The sequence below is a fragment of the Capricornis sumatraensis genome, chromosome 7, assembly GCF_032405125.1.
Source record: "Capricornis sumatraensis isolate serow.1 chromosome 7, serow.2, whole genome shotgun sequence".
Lineage (NCBI taxonomy): Eukaryota > Metazoa > Chordata > Mammalia > Artiodactyla > Bovidae > Capricornis > Capricornis sumatraensis.
Window position 1 is genome coordinate 107,474,938 of NC_091075.1, and position 13,180 is coordinate 107,488,117.

The 13,180-nt window shown below is 47.6% G+C and overlaps 1 protein-coding gene across 1 annotated transcript in view; it reads right to left on the minus strand.

Annotated features, from left to right (window-relative positions):
- The window catches only part of SLC2A9 (solute carrier family 2 member 9), a 208,545-nt gene that overhangs the window by 156,984 nt on the left and 38,381 nt on the right, over window positions 1–13,180 (minus strand). The window contains exon 5 of the mRNA XM_068975521.1: window positions 6,121–6,266. Within this exon, the coding sequence (XP_068831622.1) occupies window positions 6,121–6,266 (146 nt within the window). The remainder of the gene's footprint in view (window positions 1–6,120; window positions 6,267–13,180) is intronic.

The window sequence follows — 13,180 nt, forward strand, 5'->3', positions numbered from 1 at the left end:
CATTTCAATGAATCCCTGCAAAGTTGCTTCTCCTCCAGGGGTCCTTATTTTAGCATCTGCTACTGCCATGCTACCTGAGTGATATGCCAGAACCCGGAATTATCCTTGACTCCTCTTCCCTCAGGCCCTACATCCCATCACTGCCTAACCCATCTCACCCACCCATTCCTTGCCTACCGCTATCACTCTAATCCAAGCTCCCAGCATCTCTCCTCTGGACCAGTGCAATTTCCCTGGGCTTTGTTGGGATCCAGTCCTTTCCCCAAAAGTCTTTATTTTAAAGTGCTTATCTTATTCTGTTATTGCCTTACTTCAACCTGTCAAGGATCTCTCATTGCTCTTCGACAAAGATAAACCTCCATAGGCACACAAGTCCCTGTCAAAGTATATGAAAAAATAGCCCACAGGCTGACCCAAACCCAAACAATTTTCAGTTATTTAAAAATCAAGAAATGTGACATAAAAATTCAGACTTCTAGCTTCTCTTGAAAATTAGATATGACTCAGCTGGTAAAGAATCCGCCTGCAATGCGAAAGACCTGGGTTTGATCCCTGGGTTGGGAAGATCCCCTGGAGAAGGGAAAGGCTACCCACTTCAGTATTCTGGCTTGGAGAATTCCATGGATTGTATAGTCCATGAGGTCATAAAGAGTCAGACACTACTGAGTGGCTTTCACTGTAAATGCTATCACCTTAGTCAAGTAGAGATTTTCCTGGAGGCTCAGATGGTAAAGATTCTACCTGTAATACAGGAGACCTGGGTTCCATCCCTGGGTTGGGAGGATACCCTGTAGAAAGGAATGGCTACCAACTTCAATATTCTTGTCTGGTAAATTCCATGGACAGAGGAGTCTGGCGGGCTATAGTCCATAGGGTCACAAAGAGTTGGACATGACTGAGCGGCTAACACACACAAGAGACAGTCAAGTACCTGTCGGGGAAATAGCAGTACCTGTCTACCCTCACTGCACAGGTCTACAGTCTCCACTGAGCCTCCTCATCTTGCTCACCCTTCACTACACTCACTGTTCAGGTGTGTTACCTTTTCTGTAGCACCTCCCTCTCCCTCTTGGTGCTCCAGTTCCCCTAGGTCTCTGCCTCTCCACAAATGCCAGGGCCTTCACTTATACTGTTCCCTCCACCTGGAACACCCTTCCCAACTCTGCTTCTTTCCCTTTTCTCTCTCTCTCTCTCCAGCACTTCCCCACCTGGATAAATCCTATTCATCCTCAAGGCATTAGTTTAAGTGTCATTTCTTCCAGAAAACCATCTCGGACCCCCTATTCTAGGACAATGCCCTACTTTCACCCCTTCATGATGATCACTGGTTAATTGTCTTTCCTGCGAGCTCCCCAAGGGCAGGGAGTAGTCTGAAATCCTCAGCTCATGGCCAACAGCCACCAGCCCAGCACCTGTCCCAGAGAAGAAGCTTTCTAAATATTTTCTGAATGAGTGAATCAACTTGAAACCTCTGGGCTTAGTATACATACGCATCAATAAGACATAATCTGCTACAGGACAAAGCAGAAGCAAGCAGAAATAACAGCATGGACGGGTATGCGTAAGGTATTCATTCTGGGGACATGCTGAACAAGTCACTGTCTGCCAGAGATGTCCCCTTGGAGGAGTTTATGCTGGAGTGGAGCTTGGAGATTTGGGACTTGCAAGCATTCCTCCTCATGGAGGTGGGTGACCTGTCCAAGGTCACACAGTCCCTGCAGACGGTGAGCAAGATGAAGGGTACAGACTGTACCTGGCTCATGTTTACCATCAAAGCAGCTCCAAGTGAGTGATTAGCAAGTGCACTGAGTGAGTGAATGGATGAGTGAAGGAAACGAGAAGATAGACGTTCAGGAAAGAGCTGAGACCTGCTCTGGACTGAATGAGACCCCGTCAAATTCATATGTTGAAATCCTCACCCCCAGGATTATAATATTAGGAAGTGGGGCCTTTGGGAGGTGATAAGGTCATGAGGATGGAGCCCTCATGAATGGGATTAATGCCTTTAGAGGAAAACACACAAGAGATGACCTCTCTCCCCAATGTGAGGACACAGTGAGAGTGTGGCTGTGGGTACAAGGCAGGATGAGCCCCTCTCCAGAAACTGACCATGTGGGCACCTTGATCGTGGACTTCCAGCCTCCAGAACTGTGAAAAATAAGTTTCTACTGTTTATAAGCCACTAGTCTATGATATTTTTGTTGTTATTTTTGTCAGTCACTCAGTCGTGTCCAACTCTTTGTGACCCCATGGACTGTAGCCTGCCAGGCTCCTCTGTCCATGGAGTTCTCCAGGCAAGAATACTGGACTGGGTTGCCATTTCCTCCTCCAAGGGATCTTCCAGACCCAGGGATCAAATCCATGTCTTCTGTATTGCAGGCAGACTATTGACCTTCTGAGCAACTGGGGAAGCCCATATAGCAGCTCCCAAAGTACTAAGACCCCTGTGGTCCTTGTCCTGGTTCTGGGGTGTGTGTCCTCAGTTGCTAAGTTGCGTCCGACCTTTTGTGACCCCACTGTAACCCGCCAGGCTCCTCTGTCCATGGAATTTCCCAGACAAGAATACTGGAGTGGGATGCCATTTCCTTCTTCAGAGGATCTTCCTGACCCAGGGATCAACACAAGCCTTCTGCATCAGCAGGCAGGTTCTTGACCACTGACACCAGGGAAGTCCTGTGGTTCTGGCACCAAGTTCCTAAAACCCTTGGTATTTCCTCATTGATGAATTTATGTCAATGAGGTTACTTTTGGACTACACCTAAGGATAAGGGCTTGTTGCCAGGTGAGTCAACCAATTAATTAGAAAGTTGGAACTTTTGGTCCCACCCTCTAGACATCTGGGGAGGGAAGAGAGGCTGGAGATTGAGTTCAATGCCAATGACCAATGTTTACTCAGTCATGTCTATAGTGAAACCTCCTGTTAAAACCCAAGAGGATGGGGTTTGAAAGGCTTTCTGGTTGGTGAACCTATTTTTAAAACATGGAAGCCCCATACCCTTTCCCCACACCTTGCCCTAGGCAGCTCTTCCATCTGGCCGTTCTTGAGTTACATCCTCTTATAATAAACCATTATGTAGTAAGTAAACTAGTTTCCTGAATTCTGTGAGCCAATTTTTCAAATTAATTGAACCCAAGGAGGGGTCCTGGGAACCTCCGATTTATAGGCTGTAGGTCAGAAGCACAGGTAAAGACCTGGACTTAAGACCTGTAGACTCTGACACTGTGTCTGGGTAGATAGTGTCAGAACTGAGTTGAAGTGTAGCACACCCGGGCTTCCCTAGTGGCTCAGCAGTAAAGAATCCACCTGCAATGCAGGAGCTTCAGGAGGAGCGAGTTCGATCTCTGTGTCGGGAAGATCCTCTGGAGAAGGGAATGGCAACCCACTCTAGTATTCTTGCCTGGGCAATGTCATGGACAGAGGAGTCTGGTGGGTTACAGTCCATGGGGTCGCAAAGAGTTGGACAAGTCCCTTGGAGTGCAAGGAGATCCAACCAATCCATTCTGAAGGAGATCAGCCCTGGATGTTCTTTGGAAGGAATGATGCTAAAGCTGAAACTCCAGTACTTTGGCCACCTCATGCGAAGAGTTGACTCATTGGAAAAGACTCTGATGCTGGGAGGGATTGGGGGCAGGAGGAGAAGGGGACGACCGAGGATGAGACGGCTGGATGGCATCACTGACTCGATGGACGTGAGTCTGAGTGAACTCCGGGAGTTGGTGATGGACATGGAGGCCTGGCCTGCTGTGATTCATAGGGTCGCAAAGAGTCAGACACGACTGAGCGACTGAACTGAACTGAACTGAAGTGACTTAGCACACACACACATGCAGGACACCCAGCAGGTGATGTAGGGAAAGGGTCCACAGCGTGTAACTGGAGTCAGAGTCTTAGTCACACTCCCAGAGAATCCAGAGGGTCCCATCTGGACTGTGTAAGACGCACCCCACATGTAGGAGTGCAGGCAGGCAGATTCAGGTTCTGGCTTCAGCTCCAACAGTTTTTTTTTTTTTACTAGTTAGTTCTATGCCTCACCTCTCTCAGCTCATGTTTCCACGCCTATAGATACGAGCCACTCACACAGCAGCTGTCGGGTATGAACAGCATTAAAGATGTGCTTCACTCAAGCAACATCGATATGAGCGTTTGTTAGGTTTGTTTCAGTTGCCGCCTGCCTCCTGCTGGGAGGTAGCCCAGGGCAGGGTTGGTCAGCCCTCCTCTGCTCAAATGGCCAGAAGTGGTGGCCATTCAACGCTGACTGTCAGCCATGGTTTATTCTCCTCCCTCCTGGTCCTCTTGGGGAAGGGGGAAGGGGATGATTCTGCTTCCCCAGGAGGCATCTTCACCATTCTCCCTCCCTCATCCTCCACGGACACTCAGGCAGCAAGGCTGTGGATTCCATCGCCCTCCTCTCTCTCCTCCAGGCCACTGTTTCAGTTCCCACCTCATCCTTCCCTGCCCAATAGCAAGTCCCAGTTAGGTCACTCTCCATGCTCTGACTCTTCCCCCTCTACCCCACACCTGCCCCCATCTCCCCAGAGCCAGCTTCACACTCAGGTCTGGCTAGGTCACTCCCCTGCTCTAGCGTCGCCCAGGGCTCCCTACTGCCCCAGGAGGAAGTCCTCTGCAGGTCTGCGAACAGGTGCCTCACCTCTCACCTTCCCCACGCCCAGTCTTCTCTCAGCCCCCAAGCTGCTCCCAGGTCTCTCATAGCCCCATTCCCATCTCAGAACCTTTTCTTTAGTTATTCCCTTTCTCTTCGGGGTCTTCTCTCCAAACTCCCTCATCACCTGCCTAACTGCTCACCCTCCAGGGCTCAGTTTAGAGGCCACCTCTTCTGGGCAGCCCCCCTTGATCACACCCATCCCCACCCCAACCTGGGCAAGGTGTTCCTCCTCGCTGAGGCCACACAGCAAGTACATGATTGTGCTGGGATTTAAAGTCAGGCCTTCCTGCTTCCAAAACTGAAAGCCAACCACCAAAGACTGGTGGTTAGATATGAATGTGGGAAAGAATTCCAGATTCTTTCTAGTTTTTGCCATTACAAAAAAAAAAAGCTGCTGTAAGCATTTGTGTACATATTTTTGTACAAACCTAATTTGAATTTCCCTGGGATATATGCCTGCTAGCACGATTGATAGGAGGTATGGTAAAGGAATTTTTAGCTTTTGAGAAACTACCAAATGCTTTTTCCTTAATGGCCATGTCATTTCACATTCTCACTAGCAATTTAAGAGTGATTCAGCTCTCTGAATGATTGCTGGAATCTGGTGCTTTTATAATACATATTTCCCAATGGATCAGTGGTAAAGAATCCGCCTGCCAGGCAGGAGACACAGGAGTTGTGCGTTCGATTCTTGGATCAGGAAGATCCCCTGGAGGAGGAAATGGCAACCCACTCCAGTGTTCTTACTGGAAAACAATCTCATGGATCGAGGAGCCTGGTGGACTACAGTCCATGGGGTCACAAAGACTCAGACACAACGGAGCAACTAAGCACATGGGTAAGAAAGACTCAGGAGTGAGGCAGAGCTGAGCCAAACACTGGAGAGATGCCCAAAATATATTAAATGAAGACAGCAAGTAGCAGAAGAATGTACTGGGTTGGCCAAAAAGTTCGTTTGGGTTTTTCCATAAGATATTCTGGAAAACACTTATGGAAATATTATGGAAAATATTCCATAAGATACTGTGGAAAACCCAGATAAACTTTTTAGCCAACCCAGTGTATGGCATGATTCCATAAAAAAAAAAAAAAAAGGAAGGAAAAGAAAACTACGTGTATATAAGTTATCTAAGCAAAGTCAAAGCCTAAATGAACATAAGTGATCTCTTAACAACAGCCATTGGGCAAATGAATTAATACATTCTGTACGTTTTGAATTGGTTTGTATATTCTTTATTTTCTAGAGAGATAATCAAACCCAATCAAAGAAACTCAGCAACAACTTTTCTCCAATAATAAATGAAAAGCTTGAGTGCTCAAGAATTCTGAGGCTAGGGACAAGGTTTTAGAGGAAGGGCTCGCCTCTGACTGCCCTTCGTCTGGCAAGGGACACGGGGATCGGGATTGGTGACATGAACTGAGAACGAAATGTGTTTGGCTGGGAAGCCGCACTTACCTTTCCCAGCAGCTCCGGGAGGCCCAGCAGTTGCCCCGCGAAGACGCCGACGCAGATGAAGATGGCGGTCACCTGCCCCAGAGAGCCGCGCATCTGCTTGGGCGAGATCTCACTCACATACATGGGGAGCGCACTGAGGGCGATGCCTGTGGAGGAAGCATGGCGCGTGAGAGCGCTGTCCCCTTCACAGAAGATGCTGGTCACGGTACCTCCTTCCGCTTGGCCCTTGACAAAAAGAGCGCTGTAGCCACAGCACCAGTGTGCTTCAAGTTAGGTTGGATTCACACTAGTTTCTAGCCTTCAGAGAACGCTTCCTGTGAAGGGCTGCCTCAGTTTATAAGCTGAGCACCTCATGCATTGCATCTCAGCCCAGGATAACTTTCTGGTTCCGCACACAAGGCAAGCACGCCTCAGGTGCAAAGAGACAGCATTATCTCCGAGGTGGCGACATAAATCAGATGCTATTTGAACTTTTATCCCCAACACACATATTGAGATCACCGGTCCTCATGGAAAAATCAAGCGACCGCAGATCAGTTTGGCACATGGTTGCTTAGGAGCAGCGGAATAAGAGGAACCTGCAGGATTCAAGTCCCACTGCCCTACTTTCGTCTCTAGGTGGCCTTGGAAGTAAACTGGCTTCTCCTAGCCTCTGCTTTCTCATCTATGAAAGAAAGGTCATGATAACTGTCTATTCCTACTGTGGTGGGAACACTAAGACTACATACAAAGCATCTGGCTCATGCCGGGTCATTGGATGGACGTTTGGGAAACTGTTAGGTTTTCACCCTGACACTCCTGCTACCCTCTAGGGATAATTATCATTACTTCCCTGGTGGCTCAGGCTTCCCTTTGAGCTCAGCTGGTAAAGAATCTGCCTGCAGTGTGGGAGACCTGGGTTCTACTCCTGGGTTGGGAAGATGCCCTGGAGAAGGGAAAGGCTACCCACTCCAGTATTCTGGCCTGGAGAATTCCATGGACTGTGTAGTCCTTGGGGTTGCAAAGAGTCAGACATGACCAAGCAACTTTCACTTCACTTCCCTGGTGGCTCAGATGGTAAAGAATCCGCCTTCAATGCAGGAGACCTGGATTCAATCCCTGGATCAGGAAAATCAACCCGGAGAAGGGGATGGCTATCCACTTAAGTATTCTTGCCTGGAGAATCCCATGAACAGAGGAACCTGACAGGCTGCTGTCCATGGGATTGCAGAGTCGGACATGACTGAATGACTGGCACTGACACAAAAAGCTGGTAAGGAAATGAGAGGGCTAGTAGAAAAGAGGGGCATGGGTCATGATGAAGGACAGTAAGCGTGCCTCCTTCACAGGGCGCCTGTGCAGAATGAATCCCTGGCGGCCAGGGGATGCTCAGCAGAGGGCCAGGCACATGGACACTGTCAATTAACGGAGACCCTTCTCACTTGTCCGTTGTGAAGTAATATGGAAAACTGAGATGCTGATGGCTCAACAGGTGAGGAGGTGGCCGCTGTACGATGACCAGCTCATCCCAGTTTGCAAGGGACCAACCTGGCTTTAGGACTTCCCCAGTGGCTCAGTGGTAAAGAATACGCCTGCCAAGGCATGAAACACAGGTTCTATCCCTGGGTCGGAAAGGTCCCCTGGAGGAGGAAATGGCCACCCGCTCCAGTATTCTTGCCTGGGCAATCCCATGGACAGAGGAGCCTGGCGGGCTACCATCCATAGGATCACAGAAGAGTCCAGCACAACTTAGTGACTAAATAACAACAACGACATCCTGGCTTTAGCACTGAAAGTTCTGCATCCTGGGAAGATTCTGAGTTTTAGACAAACAAGGATGGCTGATTAACCAGAGCCCAAGGTGCGGGCACCAAGCACCTCACACACCTGGGTGGACTCTCTCAACCTACGACCCCATCGCCTGCCATATTTCCTGCCCCTTCCCCCCAGGTGTTCCGACCATAAGGTTTCAGGACTCTCCAGGTTCATTCTGATCGTGCGACACCAGGCTTTGCTGCTATTTCTCCCAAGCTCTCTGTCCTCACAGCTCCATGGGTGGATGCTCTCCTATCCCTCCCGTCTCAGCTCAGCCTCACTACCTCCTGTTAATGGGACCTAATGAGATCCAAGGGGGCCCTTTGCAGATGTAGCCAGGTTAAGGTTAGGTCACACTGGATTAGGCTGGGCCCTTGACCCAGTGACTGGTGTCCTTACCAGATGGTAAGACACTTGGAGACACAAAGGGAAGAGGGGCACATGAAGATGGAGCAGAGACTGGACTGATGGGTCCACAAGCCAGGGAATGCAACACCAGAAGCCAGGAGAGGGTGTGAAATAGACTCCCCACTCAGAGCCTCTGGAAGGGACCAAGTATGCAGATACCATGATTTTGGACTCCTGGCCCCTAGAACTCTTCTTTCAAGCCCCCCAGTTTGGTTTGCAGCCACAGGAGATTGCCACAGCTCCTCATGAAGCCTTCACCTCTGGAAATCAACCCCTCCCCATCACTCTTAAGCCCAGTCTTACATTCCTTGTGGCACCTAGTGCTTTTTGAAAATTATCTTGTTCAGTATTTACAGTGGACCATTGAACAACATGGGCTTGAACCGCGCAGGTCCACTTATACTTCGATTAAAATATATATATATATATATATATATATATATTGTCTGCTGTGCCAGGTGCTAGTGGCAAGCACACAGGATCTTTAGTTGTGGCATGCAAACTCTTAGTTGCGACTTATGGGTCTAGTTCCCCGACCAGGGATTAAACCTGGGCTCCCTGCATTGCGAGTTCGGAGCCTTAGCCACTGGACCACCAGGGAAGTCCCCTGGAAAATTCTTAATGTAGCAGGTGTGGGCTTGCACCTCTGGGAGTGTGGGCAGCCCTGGGAAGGCAGTGGAAGGAGCCTGTCCACCACAATCTTCCACAAACACATTTGCACCCTGATCTCGACTTTAAAATCTGCATGGATTCAGCCTCCAATCCATGCTGCACTGTGTTTGTTTCAGTGTCAAAATAATGTGTTTAGTTTTGCTCCAAGCCTTCTGGAAATAGGACACTTTGGGCAGGTGTCCCACATTTTCTGCAATGGTTCCAAACATTGCCTCTGAGGACCCGGTTGGAGCAGCACAACCTCCTGAAAATCCTCGGGCTTCTCATTTGGCTTTAAATTATTTATTCTGAGCAGGACAGTAACTCATCTCATGACCAGCAATTTTCTTTTCTTTTTGACCCGCTGCCTCACCTTAAGTACCCTCATATTCCAGTGTCTGCTTTGAGAGAGTCTGGTGAGAATAAATGACATGTAGCTTCCACATTGGCTCAGCAGCAACAGGCCATGTTCCAGGAGTCAGAAAGAGTGTGTCTCCCCCCACCCACTTCTTGAGTTTACATTTTTCTACTGCTTTTGGAAAAGTTTACAGGACAAGAAGTCCAAAAGATGTTTGTCTTGAATATGTGGGTTTATAAAAAATGGCATCTCTTTTTGAATCCAGCTTATTTTTAATTAAGGAAATTCAGAGACCATCCAGGTATGTGTAATGAGTAAATGTCAGCTCCCCCAGACTAGCTAGACAGGCGAAGTAGCAGAAAGATGCTAAATGGATAAAATACAGAACTTCCAGGAAGACAGGCTTCAGGGGACTCCATCAGGAAAGGACTTTCAGATGCTCCCATCTCACCACCCTTCCTCCTGAGCAGGCAGGGAGTTCAAAACCAGACCATCAGTCCGAATCTTGGATCTGTATCTTGTTGTTGATTCACTCAGTCGTGTCTGACTCTGTGACTCCACGGACTGCAACTTGCCGGGCTTTGCTATCCTTCACTGTCCCCCAGAATTTGCTGTAACTCATGTCCGTTGAGTTGGTGATGCCTTCCAACCATCTCATCCTCTGTCACCCCCTTCTTCTCCTGCCTTCAATCTTTCCCAGCCTCAGGGTCTTTTCCAATGAGCTGGCTCTTCCTATCAGGTGGCCAAAGTACTGGAGTTTCAGCTTCAATATCAGTCCTTCCAATGAATGAACACCCAGGACTGATCTCTTTTAGGATGGACTGGTTGCATCTCCTTGCAGTCCAAGGGACTCTCAAGTGTCTTCTCCAGCACCACAGTTCAAAAGCACCAATTCTTCAGCACTCAGCCTTCTCTATGGTCCAACTCTCACATCCATACGTGACTATCTTGTTAACAGAATAAAAATGATAACAGCAACAATAATGGCAATGATACTATCACTGGTGTTGTGAGGAGGTAACAGGGCCTGGAATGTACACACTGTGCATGCACGGCACACCACTAAATTTTACACTCCCTAGCAAGGAAGGTTTAGGAGTACTCTGTCCTTTCACATACGAGGGAAAGAGGCTAAGACAGGAAGGCAGACTGCTGCCACCATGCTCCCTGTGTCCACATCCTTGCGTGGCTGGACGTCTCTCACCCTGACTCTGCACCTGGCCATGGCACTCACCTTGGCCAGTGGGACTCTAGCACGTGCGTCCAAGCAGACTTGACAAGTGTTCCAAGACGGGATGTGCCCCTCTTGCTGGTCACTGGAACCCCGAAAATCTCCCTGGAAGAGGCTTCACCACACTATTTAGGGATGAGAGACCACATGGAGCAGAGACGAGCCAGCCCTTGGGATCCCAAGACCAGCCCAACTGCCGGCCACCAAACGAGTGCATGAGAACATCCAAGATCATCCAGAAATGGACCAGCCCGCAGCCAACCTCAGCCTTGGGAGGGAGCCCAGCAGAGCCGCCAGGTCAGAACAGCCCCCAGGACCCTCAGAACTGTAAGCTCAGCAAAATGCCTATTGCCTTAAACCATTATGGTTCTGCTTTTTTTTTTTTCTTTTATTGCAGAAAAACCTAACTGATACAGACAAGGTGATGAAATTAACCTTGTTAAATGTCACAATCCAGGCCATCTTAATTCACAGCCTTCACCCTTAATCACTTTACTGTCTCACATCTCTGAGCCTCAGGGTCCTCACATGCAAAATTACAACAAAATAGCCTTTCATTAACTACAGTTAACTTACAATGTTATATTAGTTTCAGGTGCACAAACATCATAGTGATTCAGTATCTTTATACATTACAAAATGATCATGGCTAAGTCAATTTACGATCTGTCATCATACAAAGTTGTTATAATAGCACTGACTATACTCTCTTGGAGAAGGAAATGGCAATCCACTCCAGCACTCTTGCCTGGAAAATCCCATGGACGGAGGAGCCTGATAGGCTACAGTCCATGGGGTCACAAAGAGTCGGACACGACTGAGCGACTTCACTATACCCTCTATGATGTGCATTCCATCCCATGATTTTTTATTTTATAACTGGAATTTTGTACGTCTTAATCTGCCTCACCCATTTTGCCCAGTTCCCCCACCTCCTCGCCTCTGGCAGCCATCCATTTTTCTCTGTATCAGTGAATCTATTTCTGTTTTGTTATGTTCAGTTGGATACGACTGAAGTGACTTAGCTTGCATGCACAGGTACATTTGTTCATTTCTTCTGTTTGTTAGATTCAGATACGTGAAAACATACAGTATTTGTCTTTCTCTGTCTGACATTTCATTTAGCATAATACTCTCTGGCTCACAGACCATTAAATACAGTCTACGGGGACTTCCCTGGTGGTGCAGTGGATAAGAATCAGCCTACCAACGCAGGGGACACAGGTTTGATCCCTGGTCTGGGGAGACTTCACATGTGCAGAAAATCTAAAGCCTGTGCGCCAAAACTACTGAAACTATTGAAGCCCTACACCGCAACAAAGAGCAGTCCCTGCTCTCCTAAACTAGAGAAAGCCTGCACGAAGCAACAAAGACCCAGCACAACCAAAAGTAAATAAATAAGTAAGCTTATCGTTAAAAAAGTCTACCGTCCAAATTTATCACAAGGGATGTTAGTTTACCAAATCCTGTTCTTTTCTAATATAAGCATTAATATCCATACCTTCTCCTCTAACTGCATCCAACAAAGTGCGATATGCGGTATTTTCATGATCATTCCATTAAAAGTATTTTAGGTTTCCCTTGTAACTTCCTCTTTGACTCATGTCATATTTAGAGGTGTGCTTTTATTATTTTCCAAATTTAGAGGGGGAGTTTCCTAAATATTGTTTGTGATTTCTTATTTAATTACATTGTGGTCAGAGAATGGAGTTATATACGATTTCAATCTTTTCAAAGTTATTGAAGCTTGCTTTATGCCCAGCATTTGGTCCATTATGGTGAATAAACCAGGGCTGTTGAAAAAAAATAAAAATAAAATAACGGGCTTTCAGCGTTAGTAGCACATTAAAGGTGAAGGTGTCCATGAACCTATTGGTCAGTTAGAAAATTCTGCATGAACACCAGCCAGGATTCTCTCCAATTAACATTCTTTCTATGGGGTTCTCCCTTCTACTTGAATGCCAAGATGGAGGACTGAGAGTCTGGATTATTGTACAATCCTGGATTATTTCCTGCCAGCAGAACAATGAAGGTAAATGAAGTCTCTTCCTCCCTGACCTCCTATCAGGCTCCTCACTTTCTTGCTTTATCATTCATGTCACTCATAGTGCCTGCTGCCCTCAGCTTATAAGAGGAGGCTGAGGAAGGGAATTAGCCCTTAACAAGTTCATACTGGGTTCCGGCTGCATCTGGCAGTTCATCAATCTGTGAAAAGTGAAGTAGTAGTCCCTCAGTTGTGTCTCTTTTGTGACCCCATGGACTGTAGCCCACCAAGTTCCTCTGTCCATGGGATTTTCCAGGCAAGAATACAGGAGTGGGTCACCATTCCCTTCTCCATGGGATCTTCTCGACCCAGGGATCAAACTCGGGTCTCCTATATTGCAGGCAGATTGTTTACAGTATGAGCCCCTAGGGAATCCCTGTTTATTTATCTATCTACCTTTCTATCTATTTACCTCTCTATTGGGTTGGCCAGAAAGTTCATTTGGGTTTTCCCATAAGGTGGTATGGAAAATCCAAACAAACTTTTTGGCCAACCCTATATCCCTCTATCTGTACTCCTCCTGACTAACCAAGCTCCAGCACTCCGGCCTCCTGCCTCTCCCTTGAACTTGCCA